The 21200-nt window shown below is 50.2% G+C and overlaps 1 protein-coding gene across 1 annotated transcript in view; it reads right to left on the bottom strand.

The window, feature by feature from the left end:
- Window positions 1-21200, bottom strand: part of DNAI1 (dynein axonemal intermediate chain 1) — a 162753-nt gene that overhangs the window by 104217 nt on the left and 37336 nt on the right. Inside the window, exons 11-12 of the mRNA XM_063293190.1 lie at window positions 5798-5882; window positions 4046-4163 (exon numbers count right to left, since the gene is read on the bottom strand). Coding sequence (XP_063149260.1) covers window positions 4046-4163; window positions 5798-5882 — 203 coding nt within the window. The remainder of the gene's footprint in view (window positions 1-4045; window positions 4164-5797; window positions 5883-21200) is intronic.

Raw genomic sequence — 21200 nt, 5'->3', positions numbered from 1 at the left:
AGGAAGGAAGGAAGGAAGGAAGGAAGGAAGGAAGGAAGGAAGGAAGGAAGGAAGGAAGGAAGGAAGGAAGGAAGGAAGGAAGGAAGGAAGGAAGGAAGGAAGGAAGGGAGGGAGGGAGGGAGGGAGCAAGCGAGCAAGCGAGCAAGCGAGCCGGAGAGAGCAGAGCCCTGAGGAACTCTGCAAAGCGGGGGCCTTCTTTGAATCAATTACCACCTGTTCACTGGGGTCCTTTAGCACACCAGTCTGGGGAGGGAGCCTCCTTCTGAGTTCGGAGATCTTTTGGAAGACTTTGTTTTCCGTGTCTGTTTCCATCTTCAGTGTCTTTATAGATGCTGCTGTAATACCGCTTCTCTCTGAAATGCTTGGCTACCCTGCCTAAGATTTTTGTCCTTCTTGACTTTGGCCTCTCCTCTCCTCTCCTCTCCTCTCCTCCCCTCCCTCCCTCCCTCCCCTCCCCTTCAGGTTCCATTGTTTACTTCCTTCTGTTTCTTGGTCTTTGCCAGTCTCTTTTCAGAGTCCTCCTTAAGAACGACTTGATTTAATTTCTTGATTTAACTTCTTGATTCAATTCCACAGTTCCTCTGGTTCTCTATCAATGTCTGTCCCTTCAAGGTTGTCCAGGAAACAGACTTCACAAGCAGACTAGAAGTAAGCTTTTTTGAGGTAAGCTGCATTAACAGCAACTTACAAGTCTGGTTGTGTTTCTCCTCCCCTCCTTCTTATACCTGAAGGAGTCAGGGAGGAGCCAGCCCAAGTCTCTCCCTAATGCTACCTCCTTTCCCGGGGCTTAAGGAATGTTTCCATTTGATAACAGCTTCTGAATAGTTCCCTCAAGGCCATCATCTCCACAATCAATGAAGTTCAAGACTTCAAAGCAATTCCTCGCGTTCTCCTTGAAAACGGCGAGTATACAGTACGCTTGCAGTGAAATGTGGAGATAACCTTGATGAAGGCATGCAAGCCCTGCCAAGGGAAAATAAAAGACAACTCAGTCCTGGGAAAGGGGAAGGAGAAAGAAACTCAAGATTCTGTTTCGTATAAAAGGGAGCAGAAGGAAAAGCTGACAGGCTTCCAAGATTCTGCTATTACATCCTCAACAATGAAGTAGCATTCCTATAATCCTTGCAGTGTCTGTTCTCTGACCTGGCCTACCTCGAAGACTGACATTGCTCAAGATCCTACCTTGGAAACTGGCTGGCTTTGTTACTCTGCCTTGGCTTGGCCTGGAACTTGCAGATGAACAGTTTAATGAAGAAATCACTGGACTGACAGAAATTGGTAGTGTTCTCCTGCTTCATTTGTTTCCTAGGCCATACATTCCAATTACGCTTTCCTCCTTAATACTAATATTTCCACCTTTGGCATTCCAGTCTCCAACCACAAGCAGCCCATCTTGCTTGCATGTTCTGTTGATTTCAGATTGAATTTGATCATAAAACTCATCAATCACCTCTTCTTCTACATCAGTGGTGGGACCATAAACTTGGATAATCACCATATGAAAGGGTTGTCTATGAAGTCTAATTGATACTGTTTGATCACTGACTGCATTAAATTCAAATATTGTCCTTGCTATACCTTCCCTGACTATGAAAGCAATGCAAACAGTGTTATCTTTTGATTGAAGGTATGCAATTCCAGTCCAATTCAATTTAATTCACTGATTCCTAAGCTGTCAGTCTGTAGTCAATTCATTTCATATTTCATCATGTTGAGCTTTTCCATATTTTTACTTCTTATGTTCCATGTTCTCACCATAATTCTATCTTTGCATACTCAGACTTTCTTTTTCTACATGGTAACATCAGCAAAATCCTCGTGTGGTGCAGAGAGGTAGACGGCAGTATTGCAACTGAAACTCTCCCTGCGACCCGGGTTCGATCCCAGCAGAAGCTGGATTCTCGGGTAGCCGGCTCAGGTCAACTCAGCCTTCCATCGTTCCGAGGTCGGTAAAAGGAGCACCTGGCTTGCTGGGGAAGGTGACGACTGGGGAAGGCAATGGCAACCCCCCCCCCACTCTAGTCTGCCAAGAAAAAAGCGGCATCCCCCCAGAGGGTCAGACATGACTCGGTGTTTGCACAGGGGACCTTTCACCTTTCACAACATCAGCAAATAGACATCAGAAAGGCTTTAATCTAGTCATGTCATAAACATATTCAGTTCTTCCCCTGCAGCACGTTGAGTGCCATCCAACCTGAGGGGCCCATCATCCAGCACTATATCATCTACCGATTCATCTTTTCCGTCCACATGGTTTTCTTGGTAAAATACAGGCATGATTTACCACTGCCTTCTCCCACAGTATTCATCGATGCCTTTGCCATTGTCACCAGGGTCATCTGCCTAATGATCATCTGTGTCCTAACAACCAGGAAACACACTGAGACAAGGAACTGGTCTCTAATATTTATTGCTAGTACTTAACAGGAATCCTAACAAACTGAAGAAGCGTGGGAAAACCCAGACATATAACCCCCAAGGGTTAAGGCGGTCCCGATCTGTGTCTCTTTGAATGGCTGAACAATTCATCAGTGCTACGCATGCGCTTGACAGTCTGGATGGGAGCCCCCTGCTCGCCATCCTTACTCATGACAATCTGCCTCCAGCATCTATCTACATCAGTGCTTCTCAGTATAGGTGCCTGCCTGCTTTAGCTAGGCAGCTGGGATGGCCCTCATGCCCTGGGAAACTGTGGCTGGAGTACGTGCCCAGCGATTTTCACTCATCCCTCCCAGGAACACCTGCCACCACCATGAGGCAGCACAGCAGGACTAGCCTAGGCTGACCTTAACTTATTTAATTAAATTCATTCATTCCTTACATAGATTTTAACACAGCAGATATGTGGTTTAATCAGGATGACATATTTTGCAGATATGTGGTTTAATCAGGATGACATATTCTGGGAGTTGAAGTCCACACATCTTAAAGTTGCCAAGGTTGAGAAACAATGCCATATTGCAATGACTGAGAACTCTTGCTCTAGACAAACTATAAGTCTTTTAAAAACGTGGTTGACCAGGTAATATTTTTTAAAAATAATATTTGATTGATTGATTGATTGATTGATTGATTGATTGATTGATCCATCCATCCATCCATCCATCCATCCATCCATCCATTGATATAGCCACCTGTCTCATACAGTGACTCTGGGCAGCTGACAGTAGAAAAATCAGTACAAAATATAATACAAAGCACAACAACACATGCAATAGCCAAGAAACCAAACCAATCTAACCAACAGAGTGCATCACAAGCTCTCACTAACACTTTGACGCCTGCGCCCAGAAACACAACCATGTCTTAAAGGCTGGCAGGGTGGGGGCCAATCTAATCTCTTCATTTTTATCCTGCTGTTTTAAATGATTAAACAAAAGTTATTGATTGATTTCTGCTATTATCTACCACCTCAGTCCTTATGGACTTTGGACAGTTTCCAAGCATTAAAATGCCTTTTAAATAAATAGTAAACTTTTTTGGATTCCACTTGATTGAACCCGCAAATATATTGCAACATCAGAATTTCCTAACTCTGTTTAATGATTTACAAGTATAATTATAATTAATTCATAATGAAAGATTTTGTGAGCTTGAGACTGCCCAGTCTAAGAAAACCACAGTAAATAATAAATAAATAATAAATCTGCTAGCCTCTCTGGTATCTTGGGACTTCTTACCCCAAAGCTCCTTAGGCTAATTATTTGAAGGCAATTAAAAAAAAAAGAGGTATCTTCCAACCTGGGCTATTATTTCGTGGCACTTTACATGCACTGTCGTAAAAGCATTCCAAAACTTCTCATTTATGCCTGGGGTTGTATGCGCGTGCTATCTTAGTATTAAAAATAAAAAAAATACAGCCCATATCTTTCCCACATCGTTTACATGATTTGCAGAATGTCCTCTTAGCCCTCGTGCTCAAATTGGGCATAAATCTCTTTATTCATTTTCATGTTTGGAAAAAAAAAGCAGCATCCATCAAACCTTGGGCAGTCTCCAAAGAGTTCCAAGTTCCCCTACCTTGACCTGCAGAGAAGATACTCACCAGCAGAGGGCAGTGACGGCCAGCCTCTTGGCTTTGTCAAACTGAAACTTCCACAGAGGGAGAAGGGTCCCCATGTTATCTCTATATTCGTCGGACGCATCTTCAAAGTACTTGAAATCTAGCAAAAGCAAGCCACCCCATTCAGCATTGGCTTCATGAGCACCCCCAGTCTGGCGTTCTCAGCGCCACTCTCTTTTTCAGCTTTGTATTCTCACAACCATAGTTCTTGGCGAGATGCTAAATTCCTTGTCCCCATGGGTTTTGAGTAATTTCAAAAGCATCATCGCCTCTTTTTTAAAACTCTTTCTTTCCTCCCGTTCTCAGTCTGCTGGGTTATGATGCTGTTTTAAACTTTTAATATTTTAAAATTTTAAGTTGTAAGCCTCCGTGGAAGCTCTCTGTGAGGTTAAAAGACTTTGAATCGATGTATTATAATAAATAGAGCAGATAAAAAGCTGTTATTGGGCAAGAAATTGGGGTTGGGGGGTGACCCATGAAGGGTGCTGCTTTTCTGTGGCAGCCCCAATGCTGTGGAACAGCCTCTGGGGTAGAGATCAGGCTGGCCCCCTCCCTGCTGATGTTTCAGAAAGGGCTGAAGACCAAATTGCTTTGGAAGGCTTTCTCCTGAGTTTATACCTGACACCATCTTTTCTTTCCTTTTTCCTTTTATTGCCTTGTTTTGTTGTTTTCAGACTGATGGCTGTTTTTACTTCTGTTGTGTGTTATGTTCTGTTTGTTTTATATGTGACAGTGGGCATTTTAAAAAGTTCCTACAGTATATTCAACATGTGAGAGCCAGATTGGTGTTGTGGTGAAGGCACCAGGCCAGAAACCAGGAGACCGTGAGTTCTAATTTGGCCTTGGGTACGAAGCCAGCTGGGTGGACCCCGGGAAGGAGGCCAGGGCAAACCACTTCCGAAAAACCTAGCCAAGAAAACTGCAGGGACTTGTCCGGGCAGTCTCTGAGAATTGGACACGACTGAACAGATTAAAAAAAAAATCAGTGTAAGCCACTAAGAGTCATTTTGATTGCAGAGGGTAGAAAGTGCTTAATAAATAAACAGATAAATAAATAAAACCATATATACATATTATATTTAGTATTATTATATTATTGTATGAGTTTGTTCTTTCCAACATTATGCTCTGCTCATGTTCCAGATTAAACTTTGAACTTTTCTAAAATTCAGTATTAGTCTGGAGCAGTTTTCCATTCGTTTTCTTTTTTGCACTGCCTCCTAAGAGGTTACTACTGAGTACAAACATATAAGCGTTTCCATGTCATTAAATCACAGGGCAGTAATAATAATAATAATAATAATAATAATAATAATAATAATAATAATAATGCACTAACAATATATTAAATTTATCTGACACCCAACTTTCAGTGACACTGGGCAGTTAACAAACTGTTTAAAATACTGAAACAAGAAAAGAAGAACATGAGGAGTAAAGATGGCAAGACTGACAAAACTGGATGGGAATGAAGAAAAACCATCCACACAATCTGAAGGGGCTTAGGGCACCCTCACCAAAGGCCTGGGCCAAAAAGGAGCACATCCTAAGATATATTTTACACCATGGCTGAATAATAAAGGCATGGATATTCACATTCATCAATAATCTATAAGGAAGAGGAGCATGGATTGGAAATGGGTGTCTGGGCTCATATGAGCCGAGGAAGGAGCTGAGAAATAGGAGCGCCGCTTACAGACGCCCAGAGTGCCAGCCAGGCTCCGGGCTTCTTACCTTGAGCAATATCATCAAAGGTGTTCTGATTGACCATCCGCTCCACAATCTTCGCAGCCTTTGCCACTTTGTTGATGTCATCACTCTGTCAAAAAACAGAATGAGAATATTCAAAAGCAAAGCAGGTGGGCCTGCAAGTGCTCTTAGGAATAAAGGGTGTGAGTGGCTATTGCTTCACAACGCTGGGCAGTACCCGCCCCCTCAAAGTCAACAAGTTAGTAACAAGCATCCTTGGCAAGCTGGAAGGGAGCGTCCTTATCCATTTGTCTTCTGGGAAATGGCTGTTTCATAACCAACAAGGATGCTGAGAAAGTAGCCGTAACACACCACTGAGATTTCCAATACATCTCCCGGCCCACAAAGCTTGAGACCTTCTGCCCCAGGCAAGAACAGGGAAGCTGTTTCGGCCCGAGGGTCGAGCTGACTCTAGGCAAGTCCGCAGGAGGTTGCTTCCCAGCAGCAGGTGCAGCAACAACCCCAGGAGGCGTGGACCACAGCCGGGGAAAGAAAGGAGGAGGTGGCCCCGCAAGGCCCTGGTGGTCTAAGGAGAGGAGCAAGTGGGCTGGAGGTATCCCACGCCTGCCCTGAGGCAGAATCACACAACTTTCTCTTTCTGAGGGCACTTAGTCCAACAACAGAGTTTTCCTGGACGATGATATTGGTGGGCTGATACTTTAAAAGTAACCCCCCCCCCAAAAAAATAGCTGCTGCTGAGACCAGTGATGGAGAAAAAACTGGCTGGCTTTGCATCTGAAACCAATGTAGTTTGTGACTCACAGAATGAGAATGCAACCACCTTTTGCAACCGTCCTGCATCTCCTGATGCCAACCGACACTATTGCTCTCCACCCATCTAGGATTTGCAAGGTGATGTTGCCATGTAAATACGTCTTTAATGCTCAGTCCTTTAATACTTAGTCCAAGCAAGTCTGTAAGTCCATAAAGTGGCATACAACCTTCACCTCCTTCCAACCTTCACTCCTAGTTCAGTGTTTCCCAACCTTGGCAACTTGAAGATGCGTGGACTTCAACTCCCAGTACATGTTCTTTTGTTTGCAGTTTTTCTTCTTCTGGTGGCGTACCTTTATGTCCTGATGAGTACAGCACAAAGATACCTGCAACCCATTTTCAGAGGACCTGGCCTCAGGATGCAGCCTCAGTCAGATCCTAGGTCACTGCAGTGGCAGCCTCCCTTCATCCCCAGCTGTTCCCATTTTAGAGCAGCGTTCGTCATCAACGGCACATTGATATTGCCAAAATATTTACGGACTTTTGCTTGAACTAAGTATTAAAGGACTGAGTATTAAAGACATATTTTACATGGCAACATCACCTTGCAAGTCCTAGATGGGCAGAGAGCAATAGTCCGTGGCTGGGGAAGGAGCGTGCTGCAATAAAGCATTGTGTGCACATTTGCTACGCTGTGGGGTGTCCAGCCCTTGGAAATCAAAGAATCCTCACAGAAACAAAGCAGGGATGCTAACATTTAAATTGTCCTGCAGGAAAACTGTAAGGACATGACAACTTGCGAGCCTTATTAGGGAGACAAATTAGAGCTTGGTTACTGGGGCAGGGCAAAGAATGCCAGCCTACTTTTTTGCTGACCTGAGGGCTGGAGGAATGCTCTGAGGAAGAACCCAACTTTGCAAATTGCTGCATATTTATTTACTGATTCATTCATTCGGTTTAGGTACCACCCAAGGCATAAAATTGTCCTTAAAAATGTGATGGCAGAAGCGTAACAGATTCATCCATCCTAAATTGTCGTCTCAAAACAACCAGCTTTCTTTAAATTAATAGATTCATCATGACAGGCAATTCAAATTTCAGCCCACAACCTTAACAGCCATGCTAGTCCCTCTTCAGCTTGTGGAACTGGCCTCCGCTCAGCTTCAAAACCTCCCATTGGGGAAGATCCGCTGCAGGATCTTGTTCACTCTGCTGCGCAATCAAAGGCCCTAGTCCTGCACGTGGCGTTATAGGGCTGTGTCAGCAACCTGAAGTACTGAGCCTGCTAAGATCGTTCCCCAGCAAGAATCTTCCTTTGTGAGAATCAGTAGGCCTCTGATTGGGTCACCCACCACATCAAGCAGCGATTTATCCTGTATCTTTCTGAAGCAAATCATCAGAAAAATTGTTATGCCCAATTTATCCCTTTTTAAGAGTCATTTGGAATTGACTTTCCCAGCAAAGCTTGCTGACTTGCAAATTCCCTGCCCTGAGGACTGGCTTAGCAGCACACTAATTCCCTCCTTCTGGGGATTTTCAGCTATATTATTTTATATAGCAGCAGCAATGGAAGCATCCAATACGATGCACAATATCTGTTGGCGGGAAATAAACGTTCTGGCCCAGTTTTGATATTCGCCCTTGGGAAACTCACGTTTATCTTGGAGCAACAGATTGCCTACAACAAACAACTCCTGTCTGTGGACTTCTAATTACCTAGAAATAAAATACCGACACAAATAAAGTTATCCATGCGCGGATCCCTGGGATGTTGGTGTGGAAACCATTCATTTTGCCCAGAATAAATATGATACAGCCAGACATTTGAATAGGCTGACAGTTTTTGCCAAAACCAGTGGGTCACTGTAACAGTCCAGTGGCTAATTCTGAGCCTTCTAACCAGTCCGAGATTGGATGGCTGAATGCCCCAACTTCTCAAAGACAAAAAAAAAAAAAATTAAAAATCTTCCTCCCCAGAGAAAGCTGCTAGTGAAAATATTAGATGAGATCCTTTAAGTCAGTGTTTCTCAACCTCGGCAACTTTCAGATGTGTGGACTTCGACTCCCAGAATTCTGGCTGGGGAATTCTGGGAGTTGAAGTCCACACGTCTGAAAGTTGCCGAGGCTGAGAAACACTGCTTTAAGTTCTAGTTTTCTGCATGCAGGGAGTGTTGTTCCCTAGCAGGACATTCCGTCACACCTTGTTTCTCATATCCTGCACTCCGTGGAAAGCTGAGCTGTCTGGTCCTTCTGAAAGTGGAGACTGGTTCTAAAGTATGGCTGCCGCTCTGACCAGTATTCCTTCAGGTGACTATAGAAGCAGCATCAGGATTACGTTATTATTATCGTTTATGCAACTGCTTGTGGAAAAGGACAACATACTACGAGAAGTAGCATTGATTATTTATCTGCTACCTTTCATAGGATCATAGAATCACAGCGCTGGAAGGGACTTAAGAGGTCATCAAGCCCAACGCCCTGCACACTGCAGGATTCACTCCACCCTCCCAGAGAGACGACCATCCAGCCTCTGTACGAAAACCTCCAGTCAACGGAAGAAACCACTCCATGCAGTAACCCATTCCACCGACCGACAGCTCTTATCCCCAGTGCTTAATCCGTATCTACAGTTTCATTCCTCTGGAGCGAGAATAAGTCAGAGTGCTTTGATTCAGGATAAATCTTAGTATTGTGACTGTTCCTTAACTTGTAATGTACATTCCTATTTTATTTCTATGCATTACATTATTCTACATCTCTACTATATTTCCCAGCTTAGGAGAAAGCCCCATTGAAGTGTTGAAGGACTGTCTGGGCAGCTGGACTGGCCGTATCCACCCAGGCTGGCCGCTGGGCCTGCCAAGGGGGAACAGGAAGCACAAGGAAATCTTCATGTTCAGGCTGGACCTTTGGCCAAGTGGCAGTACACTTTTTGACGCGAACCCCTATCTTTCATTTGTTCCTTGATTCTGATAACTGCCAGCTAAAGCCCAGCCTGGATCTAGGTTAGGGGTGTGCAGTCAAAGTCCACAGAGGAAAAGCAGCAGATTGTTCACGAGGGCCATTTCTAGGGGGGAAAAAACGTATGTACACGTTTTCATTTGTAATGCGTGGCAGACATATTTATTCGACTAGGTGTGCAAAGGTAGGCTGTTGACCTACATTAACTGGCATTAATTCTGAGTGGGTCAGAGGGGTGGGAGAAGATCGAAACCCACTCCACCTGGTTCAACAGTGCACTGCCCAGCCACAGCTCCCCTTCTGACAGGTGTGGCTACAGCCTCAAAAACACTGAAAAGCACAATGAATCTGACCAACTTTGGGAATGAGAGGTAACTCCCGCCAGCTGTTACTGACCTGGGAAAGGGTGCTGCGTAATTGTGAACCTAAAACTTTACAGCATAAACGAGTTTGCCTACTCAGCTCGGCAAGCAAACTCAATATCCCTTACTCTACAGCCTGCAGTTTCACATGGATATGAGCTTTTCTCCAAGTCCTTCTTCTCACTCTCATACAGCTACTGTTTCTGAGCCTCAGATCCCTTCCTTTAAGGGGCCAGTAAGACTGATGAGACGCAGGTCTGACCTCCTGGCCAAGGACGCTGGGGGCCAGGAGCACCGGAGAGAAGGCGGCTCTGCGCTCAGCAGAAGCTCCACTGACGTTTCTTCTGGAGCCACGAAAGGGGTCCTCCCACTCCGGCTGGCTGCACGGGCTAGCTGTAATCCATGGGGATTAACTCCCCGTGCAAAGTAGGTTTGTCCCTGTCTGTCTATTAAAAGGGGCCTTCAGTGAAGACACCGGAGAGACTGTCTTCCCTGAGAAACTGCAACAGAAACGTGTGGAACCATTCCTTCCTTCCTGGCTTCGTTCAAGGCAACCAGCATCAGGTTCCTTTTCAACAAAAACTGGAAGTGAACAATTATTTCTCTGCCATCAGAGGAGAACTCTGCAGTGGGAACTTCATGTCACACTACATCCAGACCAGGTAATGCAAGACCCGCAGAGACAAGTGAAATGTCCTTCTCCATCATCTCTAAGCAGACAGGTCACGTACAGGGCAACCAAGGTAAGAAACTGGTACCGTGCCAGGATATTCTAGGTGGGGGAAATGACCAGTCAGCTTTCTAAGAGGCCATATAGCAGTGTGTCATGAGTGCCGTTGAGCTAAAGTCATCAGCGCAATGGCACTCATGACAATGACAAGGAAATAGGTGAAGGGGGACAAGTTAAGTAGCCATCAACCCACAACGACTAACGGCTAATAGACAATAGATAAACGGATCACGGAGCCACCCAAGCCATCAGCGGCAGTTGCAACGGGGATCGCCCAGCTGAAAGCAATCAGCAGAAGATTGAAAACCGGAGGATGGGCGATCCTGGAAACCCTCAACCAATGGCAGGGCAACACATGGGACAAAGGGGGGTGACGTGATCAAGAGCGAGGGGGCGCTGACCGGCGCGGGGTATTTAAACCCCGCACCGGCGCGCTCCTGTCACTCTCAGCTTTTTTCTAACAACGTTGTACCTATCCTGAAATAAACCAGAGCCTGCTTTGCAACCCAGTGTCTGAACGTTATTCAGAGGTAGGCAGCGCATGACATAAAGCTGAGAGTCATAAACTCAGCCTCGCCGAGCCCCACCGGACGACAACGAGCCGCGGGAGGAGTAGACGGCGAGAAGACCAGCAAGATGAGGCCGGAACGGCGCGGGCAAGGAGGGCGAGCCGCGCGGCAAGAGACAGAGGAGGACCGACCGAGGCCAGAGGCACCGCGGACTCCCGGAGCCATGGACGCCCACCCCACCCGACCCGAGCCTCAGCTCCAACCCCAAGGGGAGATGGCGACGGAGGCAACCCGACCGCGGGAGGGAGCAGCACGACTTCCGAAACCAGCGGAGGACCCCGCGCCCCACATCGCACCCCAGCAACGGGCGTGGAGCGACAGCCCCACGGTGCTCGACACGGAGGAGGACGACGGAGACACCCATCAGACGGAGGAGGAAGCGGACCCGCGGCGGAGGGACGATGAACCCCCCACCCCCGAGGACGCGCCAACGGAACCGGCCCCAGCGGCGGTGCGGGCTGTGGACGAGGAGGCACGAGCTGAACTCGCGGCCATGCGGGCTCAGCTGACGGAACTCCGGACCATGCTCCAGGCGCTTATGCCCCCCGCGCCACCCAATGACGTCCCCGCACAAGCCCACACCCCGAGCGAAGCACCGAACCCACACGAGCCAGCGGAGAGCCAGCAGACGGCACAGGCGGCCGACACCACATCCCGGGAAGCGAGAGGCGGGGCCGCGCAAAACGCCCGGGCCCCAAAGGACTTCCCCATCTTCTTCGATGGGACCCCCTCAAAACTCTCGTTTTTCGTCACCAACGCTAGGGAGTTCATGGGGAGGCACGGACACTCCTATGACTCCGAGGCCGACAAGATCGCCGCCGTGGCGATCAAACTCCAAGACAGGGCGGCGGACTGGTACGTCCAACTGTACGAGTCCAGCTCCCCCGCCCTCGCCACCTTCCCTGCTTTCATCAACGAGATGAAAAACTATTTCGAAGACCCCCTAGCTAAAGTACGGGCGAAAAGCGCACTCCAGAGACTTAAACAGGGCGCACGCACGGTCCCTGACTACGCCCTGGAGTTCAAAGCCCTCGCGGGAAAGGTCTGCGACTGGTCTGAGACCACCCTGCTGGAAATCTTCAAAAAGGGGCTCAACCGCGACGTTCTCCAATGGGCCCTCTACCGCGACGACCCAGAAACGTTACACGGGTGGATCCACCTCGCGGGGAAAGCCGAACACGCGCACCGCACCTTCCTTATGACAACCACGGAAGACACAAACTACGTCGAGAAAAAGGTACCCGCACCACACGGGGGGATGGCCGGCCCCATATACCCAAAAAAGAAGTTCAACCGGGAGCCCTGCGGGAGGTGTGGCAAATTAGGGCACAAGACGGCGGACTGCTTCGCCAACCGACCGCCGACCAGCGCGCCCAAGCCCGCCCCGAAAATTAGCCCCAAACCACCCAACCCGGGGCCGCCCCCTCACCGCCGAATGACCGTGGCCACAGCGACACCGGAAGAGGGCTGGGACGCTTACTGGGGAGAAGAGGACAATACCGACCCCGACCAGCCGGCGGGAAATGCTCCCCGCTTGCCCTGAAACGCGTGGCGAGGCAGGCGGCGGGACAGCAACGCGAACCACCTCAACGAAACGACAAAAGCTCCGTAATATTGGCAGCAGTTCAACTCTCTGCCGGCAACGGAGCCACCACGGCCGCGGCACTAGTGGACTCGGGGTGCTCAAAAAACCTTATCCACCCCGACCTAGTCGCCAAACTCGAACTCCGCTGCTTCCCCCTCCCCACGCCGCTGGCATTCCACCAGCTGGACGGCTCCACAGCGGGGGGGAAACCAGCCACGCTACAAACCGAGCCGGTCACCCTGCAAATGGGCACTCACACCGAGCGCACGTCGTTCGTAGTCACGCCCATCGGACGGCCCATTGCAGTCCTGGGGATGCCATGGCTCGCGAAAAACAACCCGCGGATCAACTGGGCGACCCGCACCTTCACATTCGGCGACGGCGAGTATCGAGCACCAGTACCAGCTGGCAAAAGCAACCCCACGGTAGGACGAGCGGAGGCGACCACACAAGACAACGCCGCTACCACTGCAGACCTACCGGAACAATACGCCGACTTCTCCGAGGTCTTCGGAGAAGCAGAGGCAGACCAACTACCCCCCCACCGCAAGACGGATTGCCGAATCGACCTACTGCCCGACGTCCCCCTACCTAGACCAAAGATCTATTCGATGACCCCGAAGGAGATGGCAACCCTCCGGGAGTTCATCGATAAAAACCTAGACAGGGGATTTATAGAGCCAGCATGCTCACCGGTCGGAGCCCCCGTCTTATTCCGGGAGAAGAAAGACGGGACCCTACGGCTCTGTACCGACTACCGGGGCCTAAACGCGGCTTCCCTGTCCAACAAATACCCCTTACCCCTGGTGAAGGACATGCTCGCCCACCTGTCCACGGGCAAAGTCTTTTCCAAATTGGACCTGCGCGAGGCGTACTATCGCATCCGAATCAGGGAGGGGGACGAATGGAAGACGGCGTTCAACTGCCCCCTAGGCGCTTTCCAGTACAAGGTACTGCCCTTCGGACTCGCGGGGGCCCCTGGGGTGTTCATGCAGCTCATCAATGAGGTACTGCATGAACATCTGTTTAAAGGGGTCCTGGTCTACATCGACGACGTCCTTATTTACACAAAAACATACGAGGAACACGTAACCTTAGTCAGGCAAGTCCTCGACAAGCTCAGAAGGGCGCAGCTCTATGCAAAGCCCACAAAGTGCGAGTTTCACAAAGAGCGCCTGGACTATTTGGGGTATCGAATCTCCGGGGACGGCATCGAAATGGACCCCGCAAAAGTCGAAGCGGTACTAAACTGGGAGCGGCCCCGCAACAGACGGCAACTACAGAGCTTCCTGGGATTCGCGAATTTCTACAGGTCCTTCGCCCGGGGGTTCGCTGAGATAGCCCTACCCTTAACGGACCTCCTCAAAACCAAAGGGGTGGGGGACACCAGACGCGCCAAAAACCCAGGCACAGTGCTGAATTGGACTCCCGCGTGCCAGACCGCATTCGACAAGCTGAAAGCGCTGTTCACGACGGAGCCAATCCTCGCGCACCCGGACCCAGAACGGCCGTTCGTGGTCCAAGCCGACGCCTCAGACTTCTCCCTGGGAGCCATCCTGCTACAAAAAGACTCCACGGGGCTCCTGAAACCATGCGCCTACCTGTCAAGGAAGTTCTCCGAGACAGAGAGGCGATGGCACGTCTGGGAGAAAGAAGCCTTTGCGGTGAAATCGGCACTAGAAACATGGCGTCACCTACTCGAGGGAGCCACCCAACCATTCGAGGTCTGGACGGACCACCGGAACCTCGAGGCCCTACGAACGCCTAGACGCCTTAGCCCAAAACAGGTCCGATGGGCACAATTCTTCAGCCGCTTTGATTTCCAGTTGAAGTTCATGCCGGGCAAGAAGAACTTCCTGGCCGACGCCCTCTCCCGGCTGCCCCAAGACGAAGAGCCCGCCCCAGACACCATTGGGACGGTCCTATCCGCCTCGCAACTGGGGATGGCCGTGACCACCCGAAGCGGCGCACGGAGGCAGCTCGACGCTACGGCGCAGCCGACGGCGGGACAACCGGCGACGGAAAGAAGGCAACCGCAACTACCAGGGGGAATGCGCACGGACCTCGCCGCCGCCCTCAAAACCGACCCCTGGTTCCTGGCAAACCCCGACAAGGTAACGATGGCGCAAGACCTAGCATGGGGGGAAGGCAGAATCTACGTCCCGGACTCGCAACGCCAGGCGATCTTGCATAGGTCACACGACGCCAAGCAAGCGGGACACTTTGGGTTCCTCAAGACCCTACACCTAACACGGCGGCAATTCTGGTGGCCCGCGCTCAGGCGAGACGTAAAAACCTACGTGGCGTCCTGCCCAACGTGCGCTAGGGCCAAACGGGCACCAGGCAAACCCGCGGGGCTATTGCAACGGGTGGCAGAACCCTCCCGCCCATGGGAGGAAATCTCTATGGATTTTATAGTGGACCTCCCACCCAGCCAGAAGAAAACGGCCATTTGGGTGGTGAAGGACTACTTCTCAAAGCAGGCCCACTTCATCCCCTGCACGTCAGTCCCATCCTCACAACAACTAGCCAAACTCTTCCTCATCCACGTGTACAGGCTACACGGATGTCCCGCACGTGTGGTGACCGACAGGGGCACACAGTTCACCTCCAAATTCTGGCGGGCCTTCTTGAAGCTGACGGGGACCCAACAGGCCCTGTCTACGGCTTGGCATCCGCAGACGGACGGAGCCACTGAGGTTCTTAATGCCACCTTAGAGCAATTTATACGATCCTATACGAACTACCACCAGGACGACTGGGCTGAACTGCTCCCGTTCGCCGAAGTCGCATACAACAACGCCGTCCACACGAGCACGGGAAAAACCCCGTTCGAAGTAGTCTCGGGGCGCGACTTCGTCCCCATACCGGAGCTACCTCAACCCCCGGAACCCCAGGTGGACGCCAGCGACTGGGGACGGAAGATCGCGGAAGCATGGCCGGTAATCACGGCGGCGCTGAAGGAGGCACAGGCTGCTTACAAAGAGCAGGCCGACAAGCACCGGCGCCAACAACCGACGTTCCAGGCGGGGGACATGGCCTATCTCTCCACCAAGTTCCTAAAGTCAACCCAACCCTCGAAAAAACTGGGGCCTAAGTACATCGGGCCGTTCCGAGTCACGCAAATAGTGAACCCGGTAGCAATACGCCTGGACCTGCCACACAACCTCCGGAGGCTCCACCCGGTGTTCCACACCAGCCTCCTAAAACCGGCAACCACCTCCCGATGGCACCCAAGCACGCCTCAGCCCGCACCGCTTATGATCGACGGGCAACACCACTTCGAGATAAGGGACATCCTCGACTCACGCAAGCAACGAGGAACCCTACACTATCTGGTCAGGTGGAAACACTTCCCCCACCCGGAATGGGTGGCGGCGCACAACGTTAAAGCGCCTGACCTGACCAGAGCATTCCACCGGGCATACCCCGACAAACCGCAATCAAGGTCAGCAAAACCAACCCCCCCCCCCGCAGGCCTCCCCCCGCCTCCCGTGCCCCAAGGGAAAGGGCCCCCCCCAAGCCCGCGACTTGGGTGGACCTTCCCCCCCCCGGGACTCACTCCCCCCGCCCCGGGCCCACGGGGTGGTGACAAACGATCGCCAGCACCCTCCCCCCGCCCCCTGGCCGCGGGGGAGTGGCAAGCAAGTCAACAGGGCAACCTGGGGGCAACGCCCAGGAGACACAACAAAGGCGACGCACTCCAAATAAGCAAAAAAGGGCCCTACCTGGAGCTGAGCAGCACCCGACCAGCCACGCCTCTCGCCTCGCCGAACTGAGCCAAACAAACAGGGTGTGGTTGGAGCATGCGCACGCCAGGTCAGAACCCGAGCATGCGCACCATGGACACACCCTGGGAAGGCACGTGGTAGAGGGAAGAGCAAAGGGAGGGGCGACAACTACTCCGGCGGGAACTTTTGAAAAAAAAAAAAAAAAAAAAAAAAAAAAAAAAAAATGTGGCGTTTTGACAGCTCTAAGGGGAAAACCCAGAAACCCGGGGGAGAACACTATTCGGAAAGGGGGCAGTATGTCATGAGTGCCGTTGAGCTAAAGTCATCAGCGCAATGGCACTCATGACAATGACAAGGAAATAGGTGAAGGGGGACAAGTTAAGTAGCCATCAACCCACAACGACTAACGGCTAATAGACAATAGATAAACGGATCACGGAGCCACCCAAGCCATCAGCGGCAGTTGCAACGGGGATCGCCCAGCTGAAAGCAATCAGCAGAAGATTGAAAACCGGAGGATGGGCGATCCTGGAAACCCTCAACCAATGGCAGGGCAACACATGGGACAAAGGGGGGTGACGTGATCAAGAGCGAGGGGGCGCTGACCGGCGCGGGGTATTTAAACCCCGCACCGGCGCGCTCCTGTCACTCTCAGCTTTTTTCTAACAACGTTGTACCTATCCTGAAATAAACCAGAGCCTGCTTTGCAACCCAGTGTCTGAACGTTATTCAGAGGTAGGCAGCGCATGACACAGTGTTTCTCAACCTTGGCAACTTTAAGATGCATGGACTTCAACTCCCAGAATTCCCAGCCAGCGTGGGAGTTGAAGTCCACACATCTTAAAGTTGCCAAGGTTGAGAAACACTCTCATATAGGGTACAAAGGGCCTTTGTATGTGCAAAACATGTAAAATTTGATCATTATCAGGCAAAAGTATACATTAAAAGCAGTGAGCAATGGACTCATTGTGCTCTGCAGGCTTACAAGAATCGTAACTATCCCAGTAATGGTATCCGCTCTGCAGGGCTGGTCCAACCATCGCTGCTGAATTAATTCTTAGGCTTCCCTACTCACGGGTGCAGAGTCATTATTCCACAACAAAGCCTGTAATGCTATTTTTAACAAACATTTTCTTTTTAAATACTGTTTTCTTAAATGAAGGCATTATGATCTTTAGCTATTTGTAAGCCTATAAGTGCAATTTTTACCTAACTGTTGCTGGGTGTCTTTTCTTTACCCAGTTACAGGCCACTCAGCTACTAAGATAAAAAAGCCTGAGCAAGGAGGATCCTCGGACGAGCCTGGACTTCCGCGAAGCACGAGGTTCTGTGATCAAACGTTGTCAGAGGGAGGCTGCAACTAAGCAAGACTCAGCTACTGACAGCTGCTGTCATTGGGGGCTGATCCACATAACCAGCTTGCCCCAGCACCAGCCTATGGGCTCCTGACCATTTCTGGAGGGGAGGGATGCAGGATGTCCTCCTCTACCAGCCCCCCAGGAAGGCAACCATCCCCTTCTGGTCCTACTACACAGCACAAGGGGTATTTTCCAACTTGTGCCAGCTTAGTCAGGGCTGGCTGCTTTGGCCGCTGTGCCTCACCCCGTGGCAGGCAAAACTTTCCCCTCCCCTCGGCCACGGTAAGCTGGGGCAGGAACGCCCCTCCCCTCCAGTTGCTGGTTGGGCTGCCCACAGCCCCCTTTTTAACAACTTCACCACTGGAAGGGTGAAAAGCCGGGCTTTTTTTAAACAGGGCACTAAGGGAACCTGCCCCCCCACCCCCTTTTTTTAGCTAGAAGAAATTGACCCCTAGCCTGTTGAGATGTAAAGCTGAAACCAACCAACCAACTTATTTTCTTCCAGACTTACCAGATTTAATCACTGGTGTGTGTGTGTTTGTGTGTGTGTGTGATTTTCACCCGCAAGGCTTCCCACCTGGAATTCTGTATTTTCAGGCAGAGGAAGAAGCTCCTAAGCCATGCCACCCTGACCCTCACCCTTCTGTGGCTTCCACAGAATTAGCAGCACAAAACAACTGCCAATGTGCCAATTACAGGCTTGCTGTGGGAATTAATGAAGCGCGCAGAGAAAGTACTAATGGAGTCCTCTGCAACAATTTCTATTTCCTCCTAATGATCTATTTCTGGCAGACTCATCCTTCTGAGCCAGTGATAATATCACAAGTGCCCAGTCCTCATGGGCAAGAAGATTTACCTCAATCAGTTTCATGGAGGCCCACTTCCCAGTAGGGACTAAATGGGCCACAGAGGCCCATTTATAGATGCTTATAATTCAGCGGCAAAGTTTCAGGCTTCACATCAATACAGGGAGTTGCTTCTGTCCCCAGCAATGTGGAGAAAATGAGCTGAGCGTGGGCTTGGGGACTAATCCATCATTAGCCACTGCTCTGTCAGTGTAATTAAATCAGCAGTCAGATCCTTTTTCCCTTCCATCCATTTTCTTTTCCAAAATCAATTAATGTGCTTAAATCGACCCTTTTCCCCCTCCCACCAACTGGGTTCCTGCTTCTCACATGTGCAGCCTTAACGGGATTTCCTTGCATTTAGTATCCCACATAAATTCAGCTAACTGTTGTGCTAATTTTATTCAACATACCCTGGTTAACAAATCATGACTTAGAGTGATGGGTAAATCCAGCCTTTTACCAAGATTAAAAGCAAACCAATCTGTTTTTCTCCAACAGACTTCATTCAGTTTTTTGTCACAGTGGAGAAGCCAGGGGGCTGCACACCAAGAGATAAGTGCGGGAGACTGGCGGGCCCGTGCAATCTCTGAAGTGATTCCAACCAAGGCCCCTCTTGAAGTTGTTTTCCAAAGCAAGTGAGTCCCCCAGGGCTTCTAAAACAAAGCAAACCAGCTCGATGAGCCCCTGCCCAGAAGCGTTCGCAAGAAGCGAAGATAAGAAACACGGAGAGCCTTCAAAGCCACACACACCGCTTCACTGACAGAAATCACACTGCCTCTGGGCTACAAAGCTCTTTGTCAGAGCAAATCAAAATCTTCTGGTGGGTGGAAGTACAACAGGTGTGGGTCTATTTAAAGCCTTAGCAGAGCCGGACTGGGCAGTGCACTAAAGAGGAAAGGCAAATCTTAGTTTCAGCTTTGCATAAATTCCTTAATAACAGGCAATACTGTTTCATGCCTAGCAACCACGTAACTGCTGGATTTTCACCCTGAACTAGGCCACGCTGGGCTTATTCATAGTATGTTGAATAAGCCACAACTGGCTGAGTCTGTACACTGCACAATACAAAAACAAACAAACAAACAAGCCCTGACTTAGACATGAAATCAGCCAATGTACCTCAATTTGGATATATCATGTTGGCATCGCTGGGCGCAGGAGAGGTGAAAACAACGGTGACCCTTTGGAAGCGTAGCTTTTTGCAATCTCACCCACAATCCATAGAAACGCTACTGTTGAAGCCTCTCCCACATAAAACAAGCACTTTTCCAAGGGGGAAAACCGGCGGGGCAGTTGAGGTGCGGGCAGCTTCATCCGGCAAAGACGACGGAATGCGGAAGATGTCTGCAGCTGCTCCAGGAAAAACACGGTTGTAGACAGTAGAGAAGAGGAAGGAGGCAGGGACTGTGCAGGGAGGAGGTGGCATCTCTGAAGGATAACACTATGGCCGCAGAGGCAGAAACGGCAGTGTGGCCTTGGCTAAGAGAGACCGTGTATTTGTCCACTTAGTGCCTCATGGTTAAACATAATATGCCTTAGGGTGGCATGCCGGGGAACGGCTGTGGCCATTTCCAGCTTTGCCTGCACCCAGTACACCTGCTTCTACTCAGCCCCTAGATCCAGATCAGAGCAAGCCCACATGGCACTCAGTTCAGCCAGCCAAAAATTGAGCTTGATGTCCATTTATTAAACATCAGCAAACACCAAAACAGTTAACGGGCAAAGCAGGGTAAAAGGCAGGAAAAACAGGGGGAGAAAGAGATGAGCGACAGGCATGAATTGATATTATCTGTCTGTCTACGGAATGGCACAGACCTTTTCAGAGCCAGTGCTGTCGGCAATCAGCAAGGGGCCTCTCCCTAACCCTTTAATGCAGTGGTTCCCAACCTTTTTGGCACCAGGGACCGGTTTCGTGGAAGACAATTTTTCCACGGACCAGGGGTGGGGGGATGGTTTCGGGATGATTCGAGCGCTTCCTCTTTTTCCCGACCTTTTATTCTTTTTGCTTTGCGCCGTTTGGAGATAGCAGCCGACGGGCTTGCCTTCTCTGACAGGAGGCGGAGCTCAGGTGGTGACGCGAGCGATGGGGAGCAGCTGTAAACACTCAGGCTGTAAATCCACTCGCTCGCCCACCGCCCGCCTCCTGCTGTGCGGCCTGGTTCCTGACGCGCCCGTGGCCTGGGGGTTGGGCACCCCTGCTTTAGTGTACATAACAGTAGCAGAAGAGAGATGGAAAGTAGGATGGAGGGCGATGATGTATCCAACAAAGCCAGCGCCCAGAGGGAAGAAGAGTTCTGCATCCTTCCCTGACCCAGCGTTCATCTGGTAAGTTGAACTATGCCACTGTAGATGATGAGGACTATATTCTAATGCATCTCACGGGGCATCTGGCTGAAAGGCAGCTCAGACAGCTGCCCCTAGCTTGAGATAACTAACTTCTTGAGCGCGGTGGAACATGCGCCTAGGATGGAGTCCAGGGCTGCTGTCCAGAGCTGTGTATTCAAAGCACTTGGAGCCACGAGCTCAACAA

The sequence above is a fragment of the Candoia aspera genome, chromosome 2 (genome assembly GCF_035149785.1).
Source record: "Candoia aspera isolate rCanAsp1 chromosome 2, rCanAsp1.hap2, whole genome shotgun sequence".
Classification (NCBI taxonomy): Eukaryota; Metazoa; Chordata; class Lepidosauria; order Squamata; family Boidae; genus Candoia; species Candoia aspera.
Note: the sequence above shows the minus strand (reverse complement) of the source record. Positions and strands in the feature narration are given on the sequence as shown.